A 21,257-nucleotide genomic window follows, 5' to 3' on the forward strand; every position below is an offset into this window, starting at 1 on the left:
GCTGTTTTTCTTAAATTTAATTTAATTCAAAATTCATCCTTTTTTACTTCTAAAACCTGTTTTCTCTTTTATTCAATTCACTTTTTTTATTCCATGCACGAATTTCATTTTCCCATGCTATTTCTTGTTTGGTTTCTTCTTTCTTCTCCACTGTGGCAACATAATTTTCTTATATGCTGAACTTTCATTCATAAGCCAAAAATCCAAAAGTCAGTCTTCAACTACAGTATAACTTAATTCACCTTTGTGCATCTCCAGCAGTTCTTCTCTGCTGTTAGAGCAGCACAGTAGTCTGATCATCAATCACTCCATTTACTTCAACAAAATATGTCTTTTCAACCTGCTTTCTGAAATGGAGTACTTTGATTCAGGACTCCTGCAATGACAGCAGCTAAGATATCTTCCTGACAGACACCCTGTCAGTGGTGCAAGCTCTTGAGAACAAGAAGCTCCCACCCTTGTTGACAGCACTACAGAAAGTGGCAAGAAGGAGACAGGTAGTCCTCCAGTGGTTCCCAGTGCATCGCAGAGTCCCTTGGGAATGAGCAAGCTGATGGGCTGGCCAAAAAGGATGCCTTAGGGGGGCAACCCAACAACAGCATCAGCTTCAGTGAGATGAAGTCCATCATCAGGGCACTTACCCCACCTACAACAATCAAGAACGACCACCACACTTTACCCAGACAGCAGCAGTGTCCTCATGAGACTTTGCACCGGTCACATCAGACTGAACAATCACATGTACCAGAAACTAAAGTTGGTGCCATTTCCCATCTGCCCCTGTGGAAGATCAAACAGCAGAGCACATTTTCAAAAACTGCCCCTAAACAAACAGGCAAGACAAGATGAGACCTGCTGACACTCCACTCACAATGAAACCAAAAGGCAACCAAGAAGAGCTAGGCAAAACAATGTTATTCACTGCCAGAACTGGACTGATGGTGCAGCTGTGTACACCAAGAAGAAAACAGGACACTAGGTAAAGCAGAAAAAATTGTGAATCCATCACCCTCCATACTTCAACCAAAATCAAGTTGTCAATTATATATACAAAAATTTATTGTGCTTTTGTATATTTGGATTTTCATAGTCTTTTGAGGTTCTTGAACCAAATTCCAATCACCAGCTTTTTTGTTTTGACATAAAAATAAAAAATCAATAATGTTAACATTTATATTTCTGTAAAAGCTGGTTCTATATCTGTTTGGTCCATCTAGATAATACTGACACATCAACAATCATTAAGGAAAAAAAAAGTGGGGGGGGGTGATTCAGCTATCTGATCAAAATCACATATGGATAAAAACCAATGGAAATCAATCTGAATTTTGATGCCTCTTTTGTAGAATATATATTCAATCATCAGCAGCAAATGTCTATTTAAAAGAGTGTATGGATAAAATCATAATATATTGAATAATTATCATCACCATTGTCATCACGTTACCACCATTGTCAAGATTTCATAATTATAAATAAAAAACAAAATTCAATCAAATATCTCACTTTAGGTAAGCAAACAATACATCAGTTGACATGAAAGAGAATGTGAGTAAATACACATACTCAAGGAATTTCATTCTGTGTCTGTCCTCTTTGGGTTTAAACGACCCCAGGCTTTCAGGCTTGCATCGCAGAAAGATGTCGTACTTGTCAGGGTTCATTTTCTCCCACAGATTAGACACAACAACATGAAAGACAACTTTCACCTTGTTTGTGTTGTTTCTGTAATAACAAACAAAAACAAAAATCAAGAAATGAGCATGTTTATACTGTTTTCAAATTATGGTAAAATCAACTCAGCTTTCTCTCTCTCTTCTTTTTTTCTTCTTTTTTTCAAATTAGTATGTCATTCACAACAATATTAATGATTTTTATCAGCAAATGTCAGCAAAAACATAATGAATTAGCATGAGTATTGCAGAACTATTACACATTTTAGTTAGGTAAGAATTTTCTAGCTGTGAAATGGCATTGTCAAAGATCTAACTGTTCCATCAAAAAGAATAATGCATTCTGTTTAATTACTAAAAGTAAGCAGAAAAATACTCACGTAAGTGGTTTCTTGGCTGAATTACCCTGCTGGATAGAAAAGTGAAAAAGTTTTAGAGTCAAATTTTCTCAGTGCTGTCAAAAACGTGTTAATGAATCCATTATCAGCAAACTGTACATATTCATCAGACACGTCACAAACAAAAACAAACACAAACAAACACACAAAAAGATCATAATCTGGTATGCCACTGTGTCCCATACAAGAAAAATTTACAGTTAACTTATTCAGTAGTCAGTTAACATTTTTTGGTATTCATGAGAGACTATGTGTTTACATGGGTTAGTTGAGGGGAAAATAACTATAACTGCATGAAACTGTCATGAAACTTGAAACATGTTGTTTGCAAGACATTGATGCATAACATATCCATGCCCGTCATGAATGCCTGACATCTTCTATGTCAGAAGATGCATGAGCACTGTCAATGGATGGTTCTGTTGACGGTCCACGTTTCAAGACAGATGCCTTCTGAGATTAAAGGTTTTGTAAGTGGTGTCTGAAGTAAAACAGACATATATCTGAAATCTTTTCTAGTGACCCAGTAGCTGTTGGGGGTTTCCTCTGATGAGTGACTTTCTTGGTAAACTTGCCCTGACAGCTTCTAGTTGGATGCAAATCCTTGATATGTACAGCTGATGCGCCTTTTAGCTGACAGTGACTGAGAATGTCTTGTTGGCTGCTGGTCCTCTATACAAACAAGTGGATGTGGCTATGCAGAGGGAAGCTGGGAACTGCAACAGTGCATCCAATGATGCTGACATGGCACATAGTATGGTGCGACAAACAAATCTTTGAAAATCATAAAAGAAACACACAGTGAAGTTTTATCAAAGACGCTTTGTTTTCATTAAAAAAAAATCTTTATTATTATTTTTTTTTTTAACTACAAGGAAAACTCACTGAAGCTTTTGACCGGGTTGTGACTCCAGCTGCTGCATCTGCATAGCTCCTTTCTCCCTCCTGTGATCTTGATGCTGCTTTTTCTGGATCTCCATCACTAGAATCAGGCTGACTGGCATGCGCAGAGGGTTGTATTGTGGTGGTGCCTTTGCTCTGTTCCGTTGCAGCTGGCTCAACGTTACTTTCTGTGGAGGCATTCTCCTTTTCTTTTTCTGATTCCAGTTTCTTTTTTTCTTTGTTGTCATTTGCTTTGTCTTCCTTTCTTTGTTCTTCCTTGGCATGCTTCATTTCCTCTTCCTCTGTGCATGACTCAGCAGCCTGTGCTCCTAACGGGTGAGCCTCCCCAACAACAACATGTGTTGCATTCTTTTCTTTTTTTGCAGTGTTGTCTTCATCCAGTTTGGTTTTGTGACTTTCAGGTGCAGATAAAGGACATCTGTGACCCACTTCCTGTCTTGCATGGCCAGGGTCAGGAGCGGTGTGATCTGGGGCAGAATTGTTTCCTTTCTTGTCATCAAATGGAATGCTCCCACCTGATCCCTTTCTTTCACCGTCATCTTTAATGTTTAGCTTTGTCTGGTTATCTTCGTTGTTCAGTCCAGAAGAATGGTCATTTTTGTTTGATGGAGACGATGCATTGTTCTGGCCCTGTTTCTGTAAAGTCATTGTTGCTTTCTGCACATAAGTTTGGTTTAAATACTGCCGGAAAAATCCTGTTGTGCCTGCAACAAAGCAAAACAATTTCCATAATATTCTCACAGGTTCATTCGTTCAACCTGATCACTGCTATGGATATATATATATATATATAGAGAGAGAGAGAGAGAGAGAGAACACTGAACACTGAACACTGAACACTTTAATGTCAATAGCTTTACAGCCCTAATGACATGGGGGTTCATAATACAAATAACAACATGCATCAATAGTAATAATATTGATGAAAACCAAAACCAAAACGAAATCAATCAATCTGTGCAACAAAGTGCAGTTCGACCATCCATTCAAAGTAATGGCATGTAGAGAGAAATAAAAACAAAAACATATATAAATGTATAACATAATATTTTCCATATGAGAGTGACAACACAGATTTCACTTTTCACAATGAGCAACACCTGATACTATTTTATTATTGTTGAGTTTTTTTTCGTCGCATGTTATTCGCTTCTGCAATATATTTTGCAAGTGACTGTAGTGAAGTTTCCTGATTTAAATTAAGCACTCCAAAAATATCTTCATACTTTGCTGAATTTGTTTTAAATACAACACATTTTTCTCGAATATCGTCATAAGCTTTACAACTAAACAAAAAATGTAACTCATCCTCCCTTGAATGCCCGCACATCGGACAAGGGGAGAGTAACGAGGGCTCAGTCTGAAACCACTTTTCATAAGCATTCAAACCAATCGTTCTCGTTCTAAATCTGGCGAGACTTGTTCGGTGCCACTTGTTTGTCACGACTGTGATATATTTTTCTGTTTGAAATATACTTTTAAAACTATAAAACCATCTATATTTCTCAGTGCTTTCCATTTTACCGTGCCAATTCTGTTTATATGAAGCAATTAGCCTATCTTTGAATTCTGAAACAAATCCTTCTACACATCCAACTCCCTGACACATCCACACAATCCCAAATCCATTTACAGTTAATGTCTTCTTTACAAAATATACCCAGTTTTCCTTCCCTCTCTCATGTTCATTTACTAACATTTCATACGCCTGCTTACATAATCTCGATGTGGGTAGCCTTATTAATTTTAACCAATATTTTATACATTTCACACATGATTTAATGTATAATGGGTATCTACCACTTTCTCCATATAATACAGTATTTGAAGCATGTAATGGAACATTTAAAAAACGTTTAATAGCTAATGTATGTACTTTTTCTAAATCTTTGTTATCAGAAAGTCCCCAAATTTCGGCACTGTATGTTATCATTGGTTCTATTTGAGTATCAAAAAGTTTCCAAAATATATATGAATCTATCGAGCCTAACTTACGTAAACACCTTAAGATTTCTATAACCCCCTTCTTCCCCTTTCTACAAATTTCTGCTACTGCCCTTGTCAAACTCAGCTTAGTTGTAAAAATCATACCAAGATACTTATAAGCATTAGTTACCTTCACTTCATCAGTTCCATAGTGCCATTTTTCATATCTAGATAAGTAACCACCTTTTCTAAACACAACTACATTTGTTTTCTCAAGATTAACTTTTAAAAATAATCTATCTGCTTCTTGCTTTAATATGTTCAGCTGATTTTGAAGTCCTATGGCCGTGTCAGACAAAAGAATTACATCATCTGCAAATAACATGAGAAACAGTTCAACAGCCCCAGGGATCATTTGAATCCCATGTCTTCCTTTTTTCGTTATCTCTCCTGCCAGTTCATTAATAAAGAACGAAAACATCATAGGGCTCAACAGACATCCTTGTTTTACGCCACGTGGGCCCTCAAATACATCTGAATATACACCCTTCTCACGTACACACGCTAAAACTGCATCATATACACCACGCAGTGCCATATAAAGCTTACCATCAACACCAGTTTTACGTAACACATTCCATAAAGTATTTCGATTCACAGAGTCGAAGGCCTTCTGAAAATCTACAAAAGCAACATACAATTTTCTATTTTTTAATAAATGTGTTTGTACAATTGCAAACAATGTGAAAATGTGGTCAATGGTGCTGTAACCTGATCGAAATCCAGCTTGCTCTTCAATAATCTTTTCTTCTCGTTCAGCCCATTTAGTTAATCTTCTATTTAAAATGTAAGTGTAAACTTTACTAATGATACTTGTAAGTGCAACTCCACGGTAATTATCTGGAATATTTGGGTCTCCCTTTTTGTGAATAGGTATGATAATCGATTTTGCCCAATCTGTTGGAAAGATTCCATCATTGAAACATCTGTTAAATAAAAGCACCAGAAAATCAACAATATCTGTATTTGCCTGCTTTAACATTTCACTCAATATTTTATCTGGGCCTGCACTTTTACCTGGTTTTAAATTGTTTATGCTATCAATCACTTCTTGCCTGCTAATTGGGTCATTAAAACAAGGTTCTTCAAAATCACCAACCTCCTCTACTACCTCATCTTCTGTTTCAGTATTAGCATTACCTACAAATACACTAGAAAAATGGTCATACCATTGCTGAGCACTAATATTATTATAAACAAATGCCTTTCTATTTACAGATCTTACTGTTGCCCAAAACAGATTTGAATCTTTGATTGATGATTTTAATTTCTGTAACCTTAGCTCCTCAAATTCACGTTTCTTTCTTCTCTTCAAATAAACATATTCCTTCCTTTCCTTTACAAATGTTTCTTTACGTACTCTTTTATTCTCTTCAGTTTTACATCTCTGGAAACTTTTAAGAAGGCCTCTGACCAGTCTTTTCTTCCTCTTACACTCATCATCAAACCAATCATTACATTTCTTCTGTCCTCTACCAACTGTTCGAATCATACATGCAGCTGCTCCATACAATGCACATGAAAACAATTTGACACAGGCATTAACATCAACATTTAACATGTTATAAGCATTCTGTAAACACTCCTTAAACTGACAACTGTCCAACTCATCCTTATATACATGCACATTTTCCTCAGACCACACTATCCTTTCTTCTCCTTTTTGAATTGAGTCAGATTCTTTTTCAGTACTTAATCTATTTATGTAGGACAATTCGACTGGCAGATGCCATGAAAATAAACTATCACCAATACATAAATTACAACTATCTAATAAGCAGTCAGAAACAAGAAAATAATCAATGACACTACATCCTTGGGTAGAAACAAAAGTAAAATCGCCATCTCGATCCCCATTACAATAACCATTCAAAATTACAAGTTCAAACAAAAAGCAAAAGTCCAACAGGGATTTCCCAAAATTATTTGTAGTAACATCCTTTGAACAACGTGAATCTCCCTTCACATTTTCCCAATCCAGATCAAAAACATTGATACCCATATCTTCACTTTTGGTCTGCTCACAACCTGTACGTGCATTCAAATCACCACAAACAATAACATACACATCCTTATCTTGCACAACCTGCAGCAAACATTCTTCCAAAATCAATACTCCATCGTTTAATTCTGTTTCGTTGTATAGTGGACCTCCTTCGGGTACTATGTAAGCTGCAACAAAAAGAACATCTTTATCAACATTAAAAACTCTTCTATCAACGTTAATCGCTACAGTGTTCGCACAGTTTAAAGAAATTTCTTTCACAAATTGTTTCAAAGTATTTTTTATTAACACTAAAACTCCTCCCGATTTTCTCCCTTGTCGTGACATTTTCTTTGCAGGAGCAAAAAACTTTAGATACTCTGGAAAAATATTACCGTAATCAAAGGACGAATCTAGAAATGTTTCAGTTAAACAAACAAAATGAAAACTATTGACATAATTTATAAATGAAACATCAGACAATTTTGTATAAAGATTCTCCACATTATAATTTAAAAACTTCCAATATTTAGGATGGTCGAGCCTGGCCTATTTGTTTCTGGCCCGCAAGTGTCTATCACTGCCACTGCCACTGCCAGGTGACTTGCCGGACTGGTTGCCCCAATGAGCGCCAAGCTCAGTCTGTCTATTGGCCACACCGCGCCGTCCGCCACGTGCAACAGCGGGAGTACCCCTGACGTCATGACGGGAATTCCCGCCCCCTCTTCTCACCACGGAGTCTCCCGTACCACGCAGGGAATGCCGGTCGTCACCGCCAACACCGCCTCTGGCCAACCGCTGAGTCGCTGGCGAACCCGCTACGTCACAGCGGGACCCCCCTCCACCACTGCTGTCCCTGTCACGCCGCTCGGGTGAAGACCGGGTGCTGCTGTCATGTGTTGGCGTACCCCCTCCTCCGCCGGCCGCTCCGGAGTCCTGCTGCTTGCTGCCCTCTGAAGTAGATGGTGTGCCGTCCACACCGCACGTGGAGACCGTGCCCGGGATCAGCTCACCGCCACGTTGACCTTGGCCTCCAGCCTGGCTGGGTAACAGCACGTGCCGTGTACTGCCTGTGTCTCCTGACACACGCGCGCTGTCCTGCTGCCCTCTGTTGTCAGTGCCCAACGCTGCCACATCGGCGTAGGTGCGGGGATCAGGAAGAGCCGGGCCGATCACCATCTTCCCCCTCCTGAAGTACGCCCTCTTGCCGTCCCTCTTTGCTTCGGCGACCATGTGTGCTTGGGCTCTGGTCAGGTCGTTCGCCACTCCAATGCCTTGCTGTTTCAGCTTCTCCCGGATGGCTCTGTCCGTTAGTAGAGACATCTTGTCCCTCCAACGACTGAAACGGACGATCATGGGCCTTGGTTGTCCATCCCTAGCCTGACCAACACGATGAGCCCTCACTATATCGTCAGAGGTCCATTCCTTCAGACCATCGATACTGTTGAGTGCATCAACCACAGCGATCACACATGTGTCAAAATTTTCACGTTCACTACTGTAGGGAATTCCAAAAATCCGTAGATTGTCTCTTCTTGAATGCTGTTCTAACGTGTCAATTTCTGATCTCAAGTGTGTAATTTCTTCCTGCATATCGTTCACTGATGTTCTCATCTCTCTGGTTTCCTCTCTTCTGTCTATCATCTCTTTGTGCAGATCAGTCATATCTACCGACAGACAAGACACTGTTTCTGTTATTTCTCTCTGTTCTCTTTCTAACCTGTCACATCGCTGATTGATTTCAACACATTCGTTCTTCACTTGACTCAGTTCAGCTATTATGTTTCCCAGATCAGACCTGATGACACTGGTCTGTTCTTGAAGCTGTTGCTGTACTGCCTGCATGATCTTCACCACAATGTCATCAGAGTTGACTGCCACAGGTGTTGGTTCCGACATTTTTTGATCTCCCTGAGTCGATTGGTCCGTACTGTTCGGTCCGGGGTTTTCCTCCACGTCACCGCTGAGGCGTAAACGCCACAGGCCGAACACTGTGTTGATCGCGCACGCTGTCAAAACAATTGCTGTCACGTGCAGAATGCACGGGCTTCCACTGATGTTGTCACTGACACCCTTTTCAAACACACCTCCGTCCCACAATGTAGTCCCATACACAGATGTTTCGGTGTTTAAGTACACGTATTTCTGACTTAGCATTCTTTCCACGTTTCGCCCAAAGCTAGCCAAAACAGCAGCAAACAAACCACAGGAAAAAAATGCCAAGATAATGTCGCTTGCTGACACACAGTTTTCATCAGTCAATTTTCTGCTCATGTTACTGTTCCGCGTAGGAATATAAAACTTTGTTGACATACCTTGCTGATGAAAAAGTCCAATTCTCGCTCTCCACGTCCCTAAGTCACACATTTTGTTTCGCTTTAACAGACACTAATACACTACACGTCATCCGATAAGAAAGTTTTGCAGTAGAAGTCCCTGGAAACTGTCCAATGTCCATAAAACAACAGAGTACTTCACAAAACCTGCCATCTTGTCGCCATCTTGAATTTGCCCCCCCTATATAGAGAGAGAGAGAGAGAGAGAGAGAGAGAGACATATATACATATATATAACTCCAGCTGCAGGTTCTCTACCAGGGCTTTTCAGTGAAATGGGGATGAATTAACCCAACTGTTCTATACGCAACATTTTTTCATGCAAACCACATGTGTGAGCGTGTGTGTGTTTTTGTTGTTGTTTCTTTTGTTTCTTCTAAAAGGAAATTCAGCTTTCTATTGAGAGGGCACTGAAAAGTGGAATGCACAAATTATGATTCTGAACTGGGTGAAAAAAGGATCATGATTTAACTATGCCATTTTATGTTTCTTGATTTCACTTTAAAAAAAATCTTTTTCTAACGTTTTATTTTATTTCTTCATCTATTTGCTTAGTTATGTTATAGTGTGTCAGGCGCCTATGGTGGAAGCATGGGATTTTCTCAGACACACTGCGCACTGAAGGACCCCTCCTTCCTACCTCCCTACTCTTCTCCCCCCACCCCCCTTTCATGGCATCTATCCCCACCAACACCCCTCCCCATACCCTCTCTCCCTTTCCCCCCTTCCCTTGGCCAAGTACAGAGGGAGCAAGTTATCAAGAAATACTAAGTAAAGATGGTATCTCCTCTGACCATTCTCTTCCTATACACCCCCCTGCCCTTTTCCCTTCCACTCCCATCACCCTCAACCCCGTCCCCCCCTTACCCCCCCATGTTGATCTCTGGCAGGATGGCATCTGCCTCAATGGTCACCACATGGTGTGGTGTGTTTATCATGAGCTGTTTAGAACAGAATCAGGGCTGGGCGATCTTTCCTCCTCCTTCCCTTCCTCTTTTCATCACCCCCCCCCCCTCCCCTCCCCTCCTCCTTGACAATGCTGGGTTCTGTGAGAAAAGTGTTGAATGTGCAAGTCTAGCATGTTGGTCCCGGATTGGTCTGTTAACTTCAGCCAATTGGAAACGTTCTGGGTCAGAAGATAGTTTGCATGCGGTGCCAGCTTGTGAAGAGGATAAAATGAATAGGCAAGAGGGGTTTCTTCCTTTTCCTTCCTTGAAGCAGGCCAGGAGAGCCAGACGGACAAGACAGTACCATGGGGGCTGTGAGTGTCAAACTAGCATCTATTTTTCGGACTTAGTTGAATACTTGATTTATGGTATACTTGGATTCTGTGACTAACACACTGGCTCAGTGGGATTGTGTTCTGTTACATGAATATAAAGTGAACCCTGAAATGTTGGGGGCTGTGAGTAATGCTTGTACTGGTAATTTGGTTTGTTGGCAATTTACTTTCTGGTTTTTGGAAACAGTTTGGAGTTTGTAGAATTGTGATGTTGTGTCGCAAGAGCATTGAGATATCCTTTTTAGCTGATGTGGTATTTCACAGTTAATGTAACTGGAATGTGTTGATGCAGATACATGACTTGTTAGAGAGCATAGCCAGCATGTGTATGGCTTAATTGTATTTGAAACTAGTGACCGAGGGAAAAGTAGTTAAAATACATAATGTAGTCAATACATGACTAATTGGAGTACTGGTTTAGGGTATTTGGGTATCCCCCCCCACCCTTTCCTGTTTCATACAGGTTGATATTATAGTATGATGCTTGGACATCATGTTGGGTTTACATGTTGTGCATTTTGGCTTACATAAATGATAATGTTCAGTAACATGTCAGTGGTGTGTCAATTGTTGACATACTGTGGGAACAATGTAAGCATTCAGTCACAAAGAAACACAGAGATTATGTGTGTTGCATCTGCGTAGAATGTTTTGGTTCTAATAGTTGGAGTTATTTTGAGGTATGACATACTTATTTTGTATGTTAGGTGGTGATGGTTATATTCAAGGTGAACAAATTTACAGGCTAATTGTATGTTCATGCTTTTCCATGGGTGATAATGCAACATGGGGAACATGTGTGACTTGGTAGTTGTGATTACCATGTGCTGTAGTCATGTGTTATATGCCAGTGGGGTAACACATAGCTGCATGTGTTCAATAAGATTTGAGACCACTGAGAGGCAGTCCTATGTTGGTGCACACAGGTTGCTATATATTTACCAAATTACTTGGTAACTATATGATTCCCATGTAAACATTTTACCAATGAGATACTTTACAGAGACAAAGTACAGATTTGTTCAGTCTTAATGGGAACAGCTATTACTGTATGGTGATTTAACTGGAGTTAAACACTGGGAGTTTGTAACTGTCTGCCACATACTTGGTGCGACAGCTATTATTCTATGGTGGTTTGACAGGAGTTAAACATTGGGAGTTAGTATTTGTTAGTCATATATTTGGTGCACATTAACCTATGTGACACTGATTGTTGATAGTAAGCTAAATGAAGCTTGTTTTACATCTTTACATAGATCTCTTTGAGAAGAGAGTGTACGGCTAGACATTGAGTGTCAGGATGGAGAAAGGTTATCTGTGGAATTGTTTACTTGTCCAGACAACATAATGATGTTTCTGTTACATCAGTGTAATTATGTTTAGCATATGTTTTGGTATTGATTTAACCTGGGTTTTAATATTGTGTGTGTTCCAGGTGTGCTGTTAAGTTAGAGAAATAAACACCTCAATTCATCTTTCTAAAAGACCCTGCTGTGGTACGAAGAGAGAGTGGATCGTGCACCTATCCATCTGCTGTTATCCTACTCTACCTCTTCACCTTCTTACACCTACCCCCTAGTCAACCCCTATCCCCACTACTACTCTACCCCACCTTTAACAACTTGGCGTCGCCGACAGGATCAGCAGGTGAGGTGTCTCTTAGCTTTAGCAGCACACAGCCCAACGCAGCCCAGCACAGCCCAACCCAGCCCCAGGATGACCATGCCTACTACCACAGCACAGCAGTCCCCCATGCAGTGGTGTGCAGCACCCACACTGCCAGTGTTCACTGGTGAGCCAGACGAGACGTCGGCTGAGGACTTCGTCACTGAGGCGGAGAGGGTCCTGGCCGCATACCCCATGGGAGACGAGATGGCTGCATACTTCATCTACAGCCATCTGCAGGGAACCGCACGCAGAGAGCTGATGCTGCGGGACCTGGAGGACACCAACACCCCAGAGAAGGTGACCGGCATTCTGCTGGGGGTGTTCGGTGACGGACGGCGTGTCACCACACTACTGTCCATACTTTTCAGCAGGGTACAGCAGCTGGAGGAGTCCATCATGGACTACTCTCATGCTCTGCGCAGCATGGAGAGAACCATCCAGATGAAGACGACTGGGGCCCTCACCGCTGACATGCTGAGGGACCACTTCATCAGTGGCCTCCGGAACACCTTGTTGAAAAGGGAGCTGCGCCAGGTAGTGAGGCAAGAGCCTCAAACCACCTTCATCCAGGCAAGAGATGAAGCCCTGAGGTTGCAGAGAGAGCTAGAAGAGGACCAACAACAGCAACAGGCCAGGGAACAGATGGCACAACTGGGGGACAAACTGTTGTTGTTAGAGGGAAAAGTCAGGTCCATGCAGGGGCTAGTGTCAGGTCTAGTTGGTCAGAGAGATGATGTTTTAGTAAAGAACAGGGCTGTGGGCAAAAAGAAAAAGAAGAAAGTTGGGAAAGGAAAAATCCAGTCAGCAGTGGGGAATAGGATTTCCCCAAACCACAACAAGGGTAAGGATTTTCCCAGAGTAAAGAGCAAGGTTTCCCACAATGAAATACACAGAGACTTCCACAATGGTCTCAAGGGGTGGGATCACAAACTGGAAGAAAGGATTTCAGATAAACTGATGAAGAGCCATTCAGTAGGTGACTGCAATGGTGATGATTCATGCCGGGATGAATGGGTGCTGCTGCCCATGCCACCTGATCCAGGGATCCCTGGTCAATGTTGGAAGAGGGAGAATGACGTAGACTGCCAAGCTGCAGTCAAGACTCCGAGACCATCACGCAAATCAGTGTGCACTGGTTTGTGTGAGACTAGCACCAGGTCTCATCTGAAGCCTGAAATTCACATGTCTTGTGGCTCAAAAGGTGCTAGAATGTCGGCTCAAATGGATAGGAACTGGGATGGGAGACTGACAAGGTCAATACTCCCAAAATGTAGTGCTATGTACAATACTAATGTGAACCACCTTTCAGTGAGTAGACTTGCTGCTGTAGCCTGCTAGTGGATCTGGTATTTTGCATACAGGGTGGTGTTTTAGCTGGAAGTTTAATGCTGCTTTTCATGTTTTATGGTTATTCAGTCTGTTGAAGTTACAATTTCTATACTGGCCTTTCTTGTTTGAAGGTTTTTAGGTACTGCTTTTTTGTTGCTGACAATGTTCTGCATTTATTTGCAATATGTAAGGGTGACATACATCAGATAATGTATGATGACAGGGATTCCTGTAAGATCCTTATGTATTAATGTTTTGCTAATACTTTTCGTTGGAGAATTTGTCTCACCAATTGCATGAAGCAATTGATTGGTATGCGATCTGCAGCAATGAGGACATTGCTTTCAAAAGCAAGGGGTGGATGTTATAGTGTGTCAGGCGCCTATGGTGGAAGTATGGGATTTTCTCAGACACACTGCGCACTGATGGACCCCTCCTTCCTACCTCCCTACTCTTCTCCCCCCACCCCCCTTTCATGGCATCTATCCCCACCAACACCCCTCCCCATACCCTCTCTCCCTTTCCCCCCTTCCCTTGGCCAAGTACAGAGGGAGCAAGTTATCAAGAAATACTAAGTAAAGATGGTATCTCCTCTGACCATTCTCTTCCTATACACCCCCCTGCCCTTTTCCCTTCCACTCCCATCACCCTCAACCCCGTCCCCCCCTTACCCCCCCATTTCGATCTCTGGCAGGATGGCATCTGCCTCAATGGTCACCACATGGTGTGGTGTGTTTATCATGAGCTGTTTAGAACAGAATCAGGGCTGGGCGATCTTTCCTCCTCCTTCCCTTCCTCTTTTTATCACCCCCCCCCTCCCCTCCTCCTTGACAATGCTGGGTTCTGTGAGAAAAGTGTTGAATGTGCAAGTCTAGCATGGTTGGTCCCGGATTGGTCTGTTAACTTCAGCCAATTGGAAACGTTCTGGGTCAGAAGATAGTTTGCATGCGGTGCCAGCTTGTGAAGAGGATAAAATGAATAGGCAAGAGGGGTTTCTTCCTTTTCCTTCCTTGAAGCAGGCCAGGAGAGCCAGACGGACAAGACAGTACCATGGGGGCTGTGAGTGTCAAACTAGCATCTATTTTTCGGACTTAGTTGAATACTTGATTTATGGTATACTTGGATTCTGTGACTAACACACTGGCTCAGTGGGATTGTGTTCTGTTACATGAATATAAAGTGAACCCTGAAATGTTGGGGGCTGTGAGTAATGCTTGTACTGGTAATTTGGTTTGTTGGCAATTTACTTTCTGGTTTTTGGAAACAGTTTGGAGTTTGTAGAATTGTGATGTTGTGTCGCAAGAGCATTGAGATATCCTTTTTAGCTGATGTGGTATTTCACAGTTAATGTAACTGGAATGTGTTGATGCAGATACATGACTTGTTAGAGAGCATAGCCAGCATGTGTATGGCTTAATTGTATTTGAAACTAGTGACCAAGGGAAAAGTAGTTAAAATACATAATGTAGTCAATACATGACTAATTGGAGTACTGGTTTAGGGTATTTGGGTATCCCCCCCCACCCTTTCCTGTTTCATACAGGTTGATATTATGGTATGATGCTTGGACATCATGTTGGGTTTACATGTTGTGCATTTTGGCTTACATAAATGATAATGTTCAGTAACATGTCAGTGGTGTGTCAATTGTTGACATACTGTGGGAACAATGTAAGCATTCAGTCACAAAGAAACACAGAGATTATGTGTGTTGCATCTGCGTAGAATGTTTTGGTTCTAATAGTTGGAGTTATTTTGAGGTATGACATACTTATTTTGTATGTTAGGTGGTGATGGTTATATTCAAGGTGAACAAATTTACAGGCTAATTGTATGTTCATGCTTTTCCATGGGTGATAATGCAACATGGGGAACATGTGTGACTTGGTAGTTGTGATTACCATGTGCTGTAGTCATGTGTTATATGCCAGTGGGGTAACACATAGCTGCATGTGTTCAATAAGATTTGAGACCACTGAGAGGCAGTCCTATGTTGGTGCACACAGGTTGCTATATATTTACCAAATTACTTGGTAACTATATGATTCCCATGTAAACATTTTACCAATGAGATACTTTACAGAGACAAAGTACAGATTTGTTCAGTCTTAATGGGAACAGCTATTACTGTATGGTGATTTAACTGGAGTTAAACACTGGGAGTTTGTAACTGTCTGCCACATACTTGGTGCGACAGCTATTATTCTATGGTGGTTTGACAGGAGTTAAACATTGGGAGTTAGTATTTGTTAGTCATATATTTGGTGCACATTAACCTATGTGACACTGATTGTTGATAGTAAGCTAAATGAAGCTTGTTTTACATCTTTACATAGATCTCTTTGAGAAGAGAGTGTACGGCTAGACATTGAGTGTCAGGATGGAGAAAGGTTATCTGTGGAATTGTTTACTTGTCCAGACAACATAATGATGTTTCTGTTACATCAGTGTAATTATGTTTAGCATATGTTTTGGTATTGATTTAACCTGGGTTTTAATATTGTGTGTGTTCCAGGTGTGCTGTTAAGTTAGAGAAATAAACACCTCAATTCATCTTTCTAAAAGACCCTGCTGTGGTACGAAGAGAGAGTGGATCGTGCACCTATCCATCTGCTGTTATCCTACTCTACCTCTTCACCTTCTTACACCTACCCCCTAGTCAACCCCTATCCCCACTACTACTCTACCCCACCTTTAACAGTTATATTAATTCTATTTTCCTAGAATTGTTAACTTGTTTATTCTAATTGATTTATTCATTAATTTGATGATTTATCTATTTATTTGTTAATGTATGCTTTCTTTTTCCTCCAGGCCTGACTAAGCGCACTGGGTTATGTTGCTAGTCATGCACTGGCTTAGCAGATGTGGTGTAGTGTATATGGATTTGTCCTAACGTTGTGACACCTCCTTCAGCAACTGAAATGAACTAAACTGATTTTACAAAACATTGTTATATCATTGTGAATTTTTCAACAAAAGTCAAAATTAATTGACAACATTAAAAAGCATGAAAATCTACCAGATAAAGTCCTTGTAATGTGCATTTTTGTAACTGAACTAAACACATTTTGGTGTCATCTGAGTCCCTAGTTTCACCTCTTCCTTCTACTCTTCCTCATTTCAATATTAAATTCATCTCAATCAACATGTAATAATCAAAACAACAACAGAGTTCTGTTGCTTTTGGTAGGACAAAGGCCCACAACTCCAAATGATTATTACTTGTGCTTCCCATAAGCTGGCAGCACACAGGTAAAACAGGGGTACACACACACACACACACACACACAAAAAAAAAAAACCACCTCAGAAACTTCCCCCTAAAAGAAAGTTCCAAGTCTACTCATACACCCTTCATTTCACATTCACTTACCTGCGTCGCAGCTAATCTGGCAATGGCCCAACACAGGCATTTTAAAACTGGTTTTCAAGAATATTCAAACACTTTTGCACCCTAGCTGCGTATTCAATGCCTCCTTTCATAAAATATCCAGGCGTCAAACAGACCATGAGATATATATAAACTTGTAAAAACTAGTCATCTTTAAGGTGGCTACATTCAGCTGCATAGTCAGAATCTTCCCAACTGAGTCAACGCTTTAGTCTGGACTTTAAAACAAAAAAACCCCAAAAAAAACAACAAAAATCAATTCTTTTAGTCAGTTCCAAACCACACTCTTAAAAAGAGATCAAAGAACGGTCAGTCTGTGCTGCAGTCTACTGTACCATGACAGCTGGTGTCTTTTGTATCTCAAGGTGTGCTATGACTATGCTTCTCAGTATTTATGACCTAAATGTACCTTTGTCCGATTCAGCAGCTTGCTCCTTGACTACTTTTCCATCACAGTTGTTGCCTTGCTCGGAGGGATCAGCTTCATCAGTCTCTCCTTTCCCACTGGCACCAGCACCTGCATTACAATGGTTGTGAACAAAATTTATGATTTAAGAAACAGAAAAAAAACAAAAAAAACAAGCATACAAAACATTTGAAACATCAAATATTAGACATGCATATACATTCCATGTGAGTGTATTATCAAATATATGCTCAGTGTTTCATATGCTTAGTGTGTGTGTGTGTGTGTGTGTGTGTGTGTGTGTGTGTGTGTGTGTGTGTGTGTGTGTGTGTGTGTGTGTGTGTGTGTGTGTGTGTGTGTAAAAACAAGCTGTGTACTGTTCAGAAAGTATTCATTTCTGAAAGTGATTAAAGTATACATAAATAAATAATATTCCACACTCCCTGATAAATAAATACAAATAGTGTGGGAAGGTGAGAGAGAAAGACGTGCTCAGAACAACTCATAACAAAGGGCAAAACAGATACAGAGTCAAAATGGTAGAGGGCAGTTCTAAGAAGACAAAATTAATTCTTAATGTTTTTTAAGATTTGTTATACATCCAGTCTCAGCCAGGAACAGGGTCTACACAGTACACTACACAATATTGGATATAGACATAAGCATGGTAATAGGAAGATACATAGGAAAAACAACACACACACACACACACACACACACACACACACACACACACACACACACATGCACACACAGAGGCACAAGCAGGGTGTTAATATGACATATAGGAAAAAAAAAAGACTCACACACACACACACACACACACACACACACACACACACACACACAAGCATGGTGTTAACAAATTACACTGAGGGAAAAATATAAACGCACACAAACACACACACACTCACATGCATATATAGTGTATGTTATGAAATACTATACCACTGCAAGTATGAATACACAAACATTAATAGAGATACACTCAGCAATAATGTGAGGAAATGCTCTTTACCAATGGGAATATGATTCCATATATCATGTATATGAAAGAAATATACTATTAAAAAAAGATAATAATAAAAAAAAAGAATGTCAAGGGTGAACAAGAGTGAGAGAAATAGAGACAGTGTGTGTGTGTGTGTGTGTGTGTGTGTGTGTGTGTGTGTGTGTGTGTGTGTGTGTGTGTGTGATGAACTGAGAGGTTGAAAGGCACATGAGAACTTCAGAAGGTATTAAAAATATAAGATACAAAAACCTAGATTATGACAGGTAATGCTTAACTGCTTAGTTCAAGAAGCACAGATGATACAAATATAACCTTTTGTAAATCAAAACAATAATGCAGTAAAGTTCATACATAAAAACAGCTTTTAATGCCGATGATACATCAGCTGGCAAGACAAATCACAATAAAATGCGGAAACACAGAACTCCTGAAATGTTCGTGAAAACAGTTACATGTCTGAAAATGATTAATGTACTGATAAAGTATAACACCACATCCTGCTGCCCTATCTGTTCTAAAAACAGATTGCAGAAGTGTTTCATTATTGGCATAAATTCTGATCATAATGGTGCTAAAATAAAAACTAAGTAAGAACATGTAAGTTCTCAATACGCACATCATGTTCAGTAATGATTATAATCATAACTCATTGGAAAGCACATCATTCAAAACATTCAAATTCAACTATGATAAAATGTGTTAATAAACACATCATTTAAAACATTCTAATACAACAACAAAAATTTGAAGGCACACACACACACACACACACACACACATACACACACACACACACACATATATATATATATATATATATATATATAAGAGACAAACAGACAGAGAGACAGAGAAAAGAGTAAATGTCAGACACTGGTCTTTTTTTCAGTTATACAGTACACTCACTGGGTTGGTGTTTTGGTGCCTGGTTTTCACTGCAGTGTGGTCTTTTAACCTGGCTTGTGTCTTCAGTGCATGGTACTGGGAAAGTGATCTCAGCAGAATCCTTCTCCTGGTACTGACACTGTGACCCCTCATGGAAAGTATTCCTATCAACTGAAACGTCAGCAGGAACAGAAGGAACATCTGAGAATTCTTTTTTGTCAGAGCTGACTGTTGCCTCCACGCCTGCCGATGCCCCTTCTCCGGTGTGCGGTGGATCCTTGCTAGGGGCTTGCATGGAAGAGAGTGAAGATCTGGCATCACATTTAGTGGAACTCTCATCTTTGCCCTCGTTTTCTCTTTTGGACAGCTTCACTTTTTCCTGATTATCTTTGCTCTTGTCAAGAGTCTGTGCATCAGGGATGACATCTTTCTTCACCACACAGGTTCCCTTGTCAGCACTGTCTCCAGACTGGACTGGATCAGTTGCTACTTCTGTTCCACATTCTGGACAAAAGCAGGTGGAAGGAGGAAGGTTGAAACCACAGGGGGTTCCATCTTCGTTTCTGCCTGCACATATCTTTGGTTTGGACTTTCTTTCAACCCCCGTCCCACACCCTCTGCAAAATTTGTCTTCTGGTTCTTGAGCTTTTCCACATTTTGAACAAGTCACAGTGTCTGGACTCTCAGGTTTGTTTGCAGTGCCACACTCAGGACAAAACTGAACATCTGATGAAAGAATCTTGTCACAATCTTTGTTTGGGCACTTCATGCTGGAACAAATAAACAAAAATAAAACAAATCTATGGACATACATTTACTTAAACAATAACTTACAAAATATTGATACTCTTCTTTCAATAAACAGACTTTGCAATTAACAGTGAGACTAAGCACTGCCAGCATACAAAAAAGGTACCCACAATGCCGCAATGAAGTATGTTACTATTCCATATCTTAGTCATGATATTCTATGAATATATTTATACCTCCACAGTGCAGCTACAAGCTACAATACAATAAAGAATCACACAAGAAGTCTACAATTTTCATTAGAACCAAGTTGAGTTAATCTTCAATAAATCCAACCTCACACAAAAGTGAACTTGCTAACAAAAGCAAGAGGAATGGACCAGCACTGCACACATAATGTGAACTGAAATCGGTGTGACAGGCTGAGTCTTCCTGAAAATTGAGAGCTGGCTATGTTTGGTTTCAGTTTCACAAGAGTGTGTATAGCCATTCCATGGAATATCTTTCAGTCAGCTCTATAAATAGGCATGAACAGAAAGTAGGGGTTTCCTGGCAGATTTCATGCTTTCCAGTTTTCTGTATGCCATATAAGCCACTGAACTGAATACAGCTCTATGTAGTCAGCTCCAAAAAAAGAAAAACCATGAACACTAAAATAAATAATTTTTCATTCTTTAACAGATCACTCAGAAAAATATATATATATACTGTAGCATGGTTGGCTGCAATCTTCGTTGGGCCAGCTTAGCAGACGACTTTTGTGACACCGAAGGTTACTGAGAAAGTTGGTAAATCGGTCGCAAGTTATCTCCCTTTACAAGGAGCCGTATGATTTTTCATCAATTTTGTTAAATCATAAACACTTTCTTAGATATGACATTATAGCTTTTATGTTATTGGACTTCAGAAAGATCATACTTCTCAACTGCAATGACATCATTTGGCCAGAAAGCCTATAACTCTTTTGAATTAATATTTATGTGAATGAATTTTGGCGCGATCTTCGAAATCCACTCAGTTGAAACATACAAAATACCTTCGTTTTCTATAAATCGATACAGTTGCCATGGAATTTAGATTGTGCATTAAAATGTAAATGATTAAGCTTTCTTCTTTCCGTGTACACCTAAGTTATAGGCATGCGATGGTACGAAATGTCTGACAGCATTTCGGCCCCACGAAACTATCTCTTCCTCAAGCCACTGATTGGAATTCGTCAGTGCCGATTTGAGCAAAATATGTTTTTACAAT

At 40.2% G+C, this 21,257-nt stretch overlaps 1 protein-coding gene and 1 pseudogene across 2 annotated transcripts in view; one reads left to right on the forward strand and one right to left on the reverse strand.

Annotated features, from left to right (window-relative positions):
- LOC143297712 (E3 ubiquitin-protein ligase rnf213-alpha-like) overlaps nt 1–21,257 on the reverse strand; it is a 222,519-nt pseudogene that overhangs the window by 197,936 nt on the left and 3,326 nt on the right. Inside the window, exons 2-6 of the transcript XR_013057300.1 lie at nt 19,278–20,026; nt 17,363–17,470; nt 2,957–3,678; nt 2,054–2,082; nt 1,567–1,725 (exon numbers count right to left, since the gene is read on the reverse strand). The product of XR_013057300.1 is annotated as an E3 ubiquitin-protein ligase rnf213-alpha-like (transcript). The remainder of the gene's footprint in view (nt 1–1,566; nt 1,726–2,053; nt 2,083–2,956; nt 3,679–17,362; nt 17,471–19,277; nt 20,027–21,257) is intronic.
- LOC143297713 (uncharacterized) overlaps nt 21,161–21,257 on the forward strand; it is a 29,834-nt gene continuing 29,737 nt past the window's right edge. Inside the window, exon 1 of the mRNA XM_076610133.1 lies at nt 21,161–21,221. Coding sequence (XP_076466248.1) covers nt 21,161–21,221 — 61 coding nt within the window. The remainder of the gene's footprint in view (nt 21,222–21,257) is intronic.

The sequence above is a fragment of the Babylonia areolata genome, chromosome 23 (genome assembly GCF_041734735.1).
Source record: "Babylonia areolata isolate BAREFJ2019XMU chromosome 23, ASM4173473v1, whole genome shotgun sequence".
Lineage (NCBI taxonomy): Eukaryota > Metazoa > Mollusca > Gastropoda > Neogastropoda > Buccinidae > Babylonia > Babylonia areolata.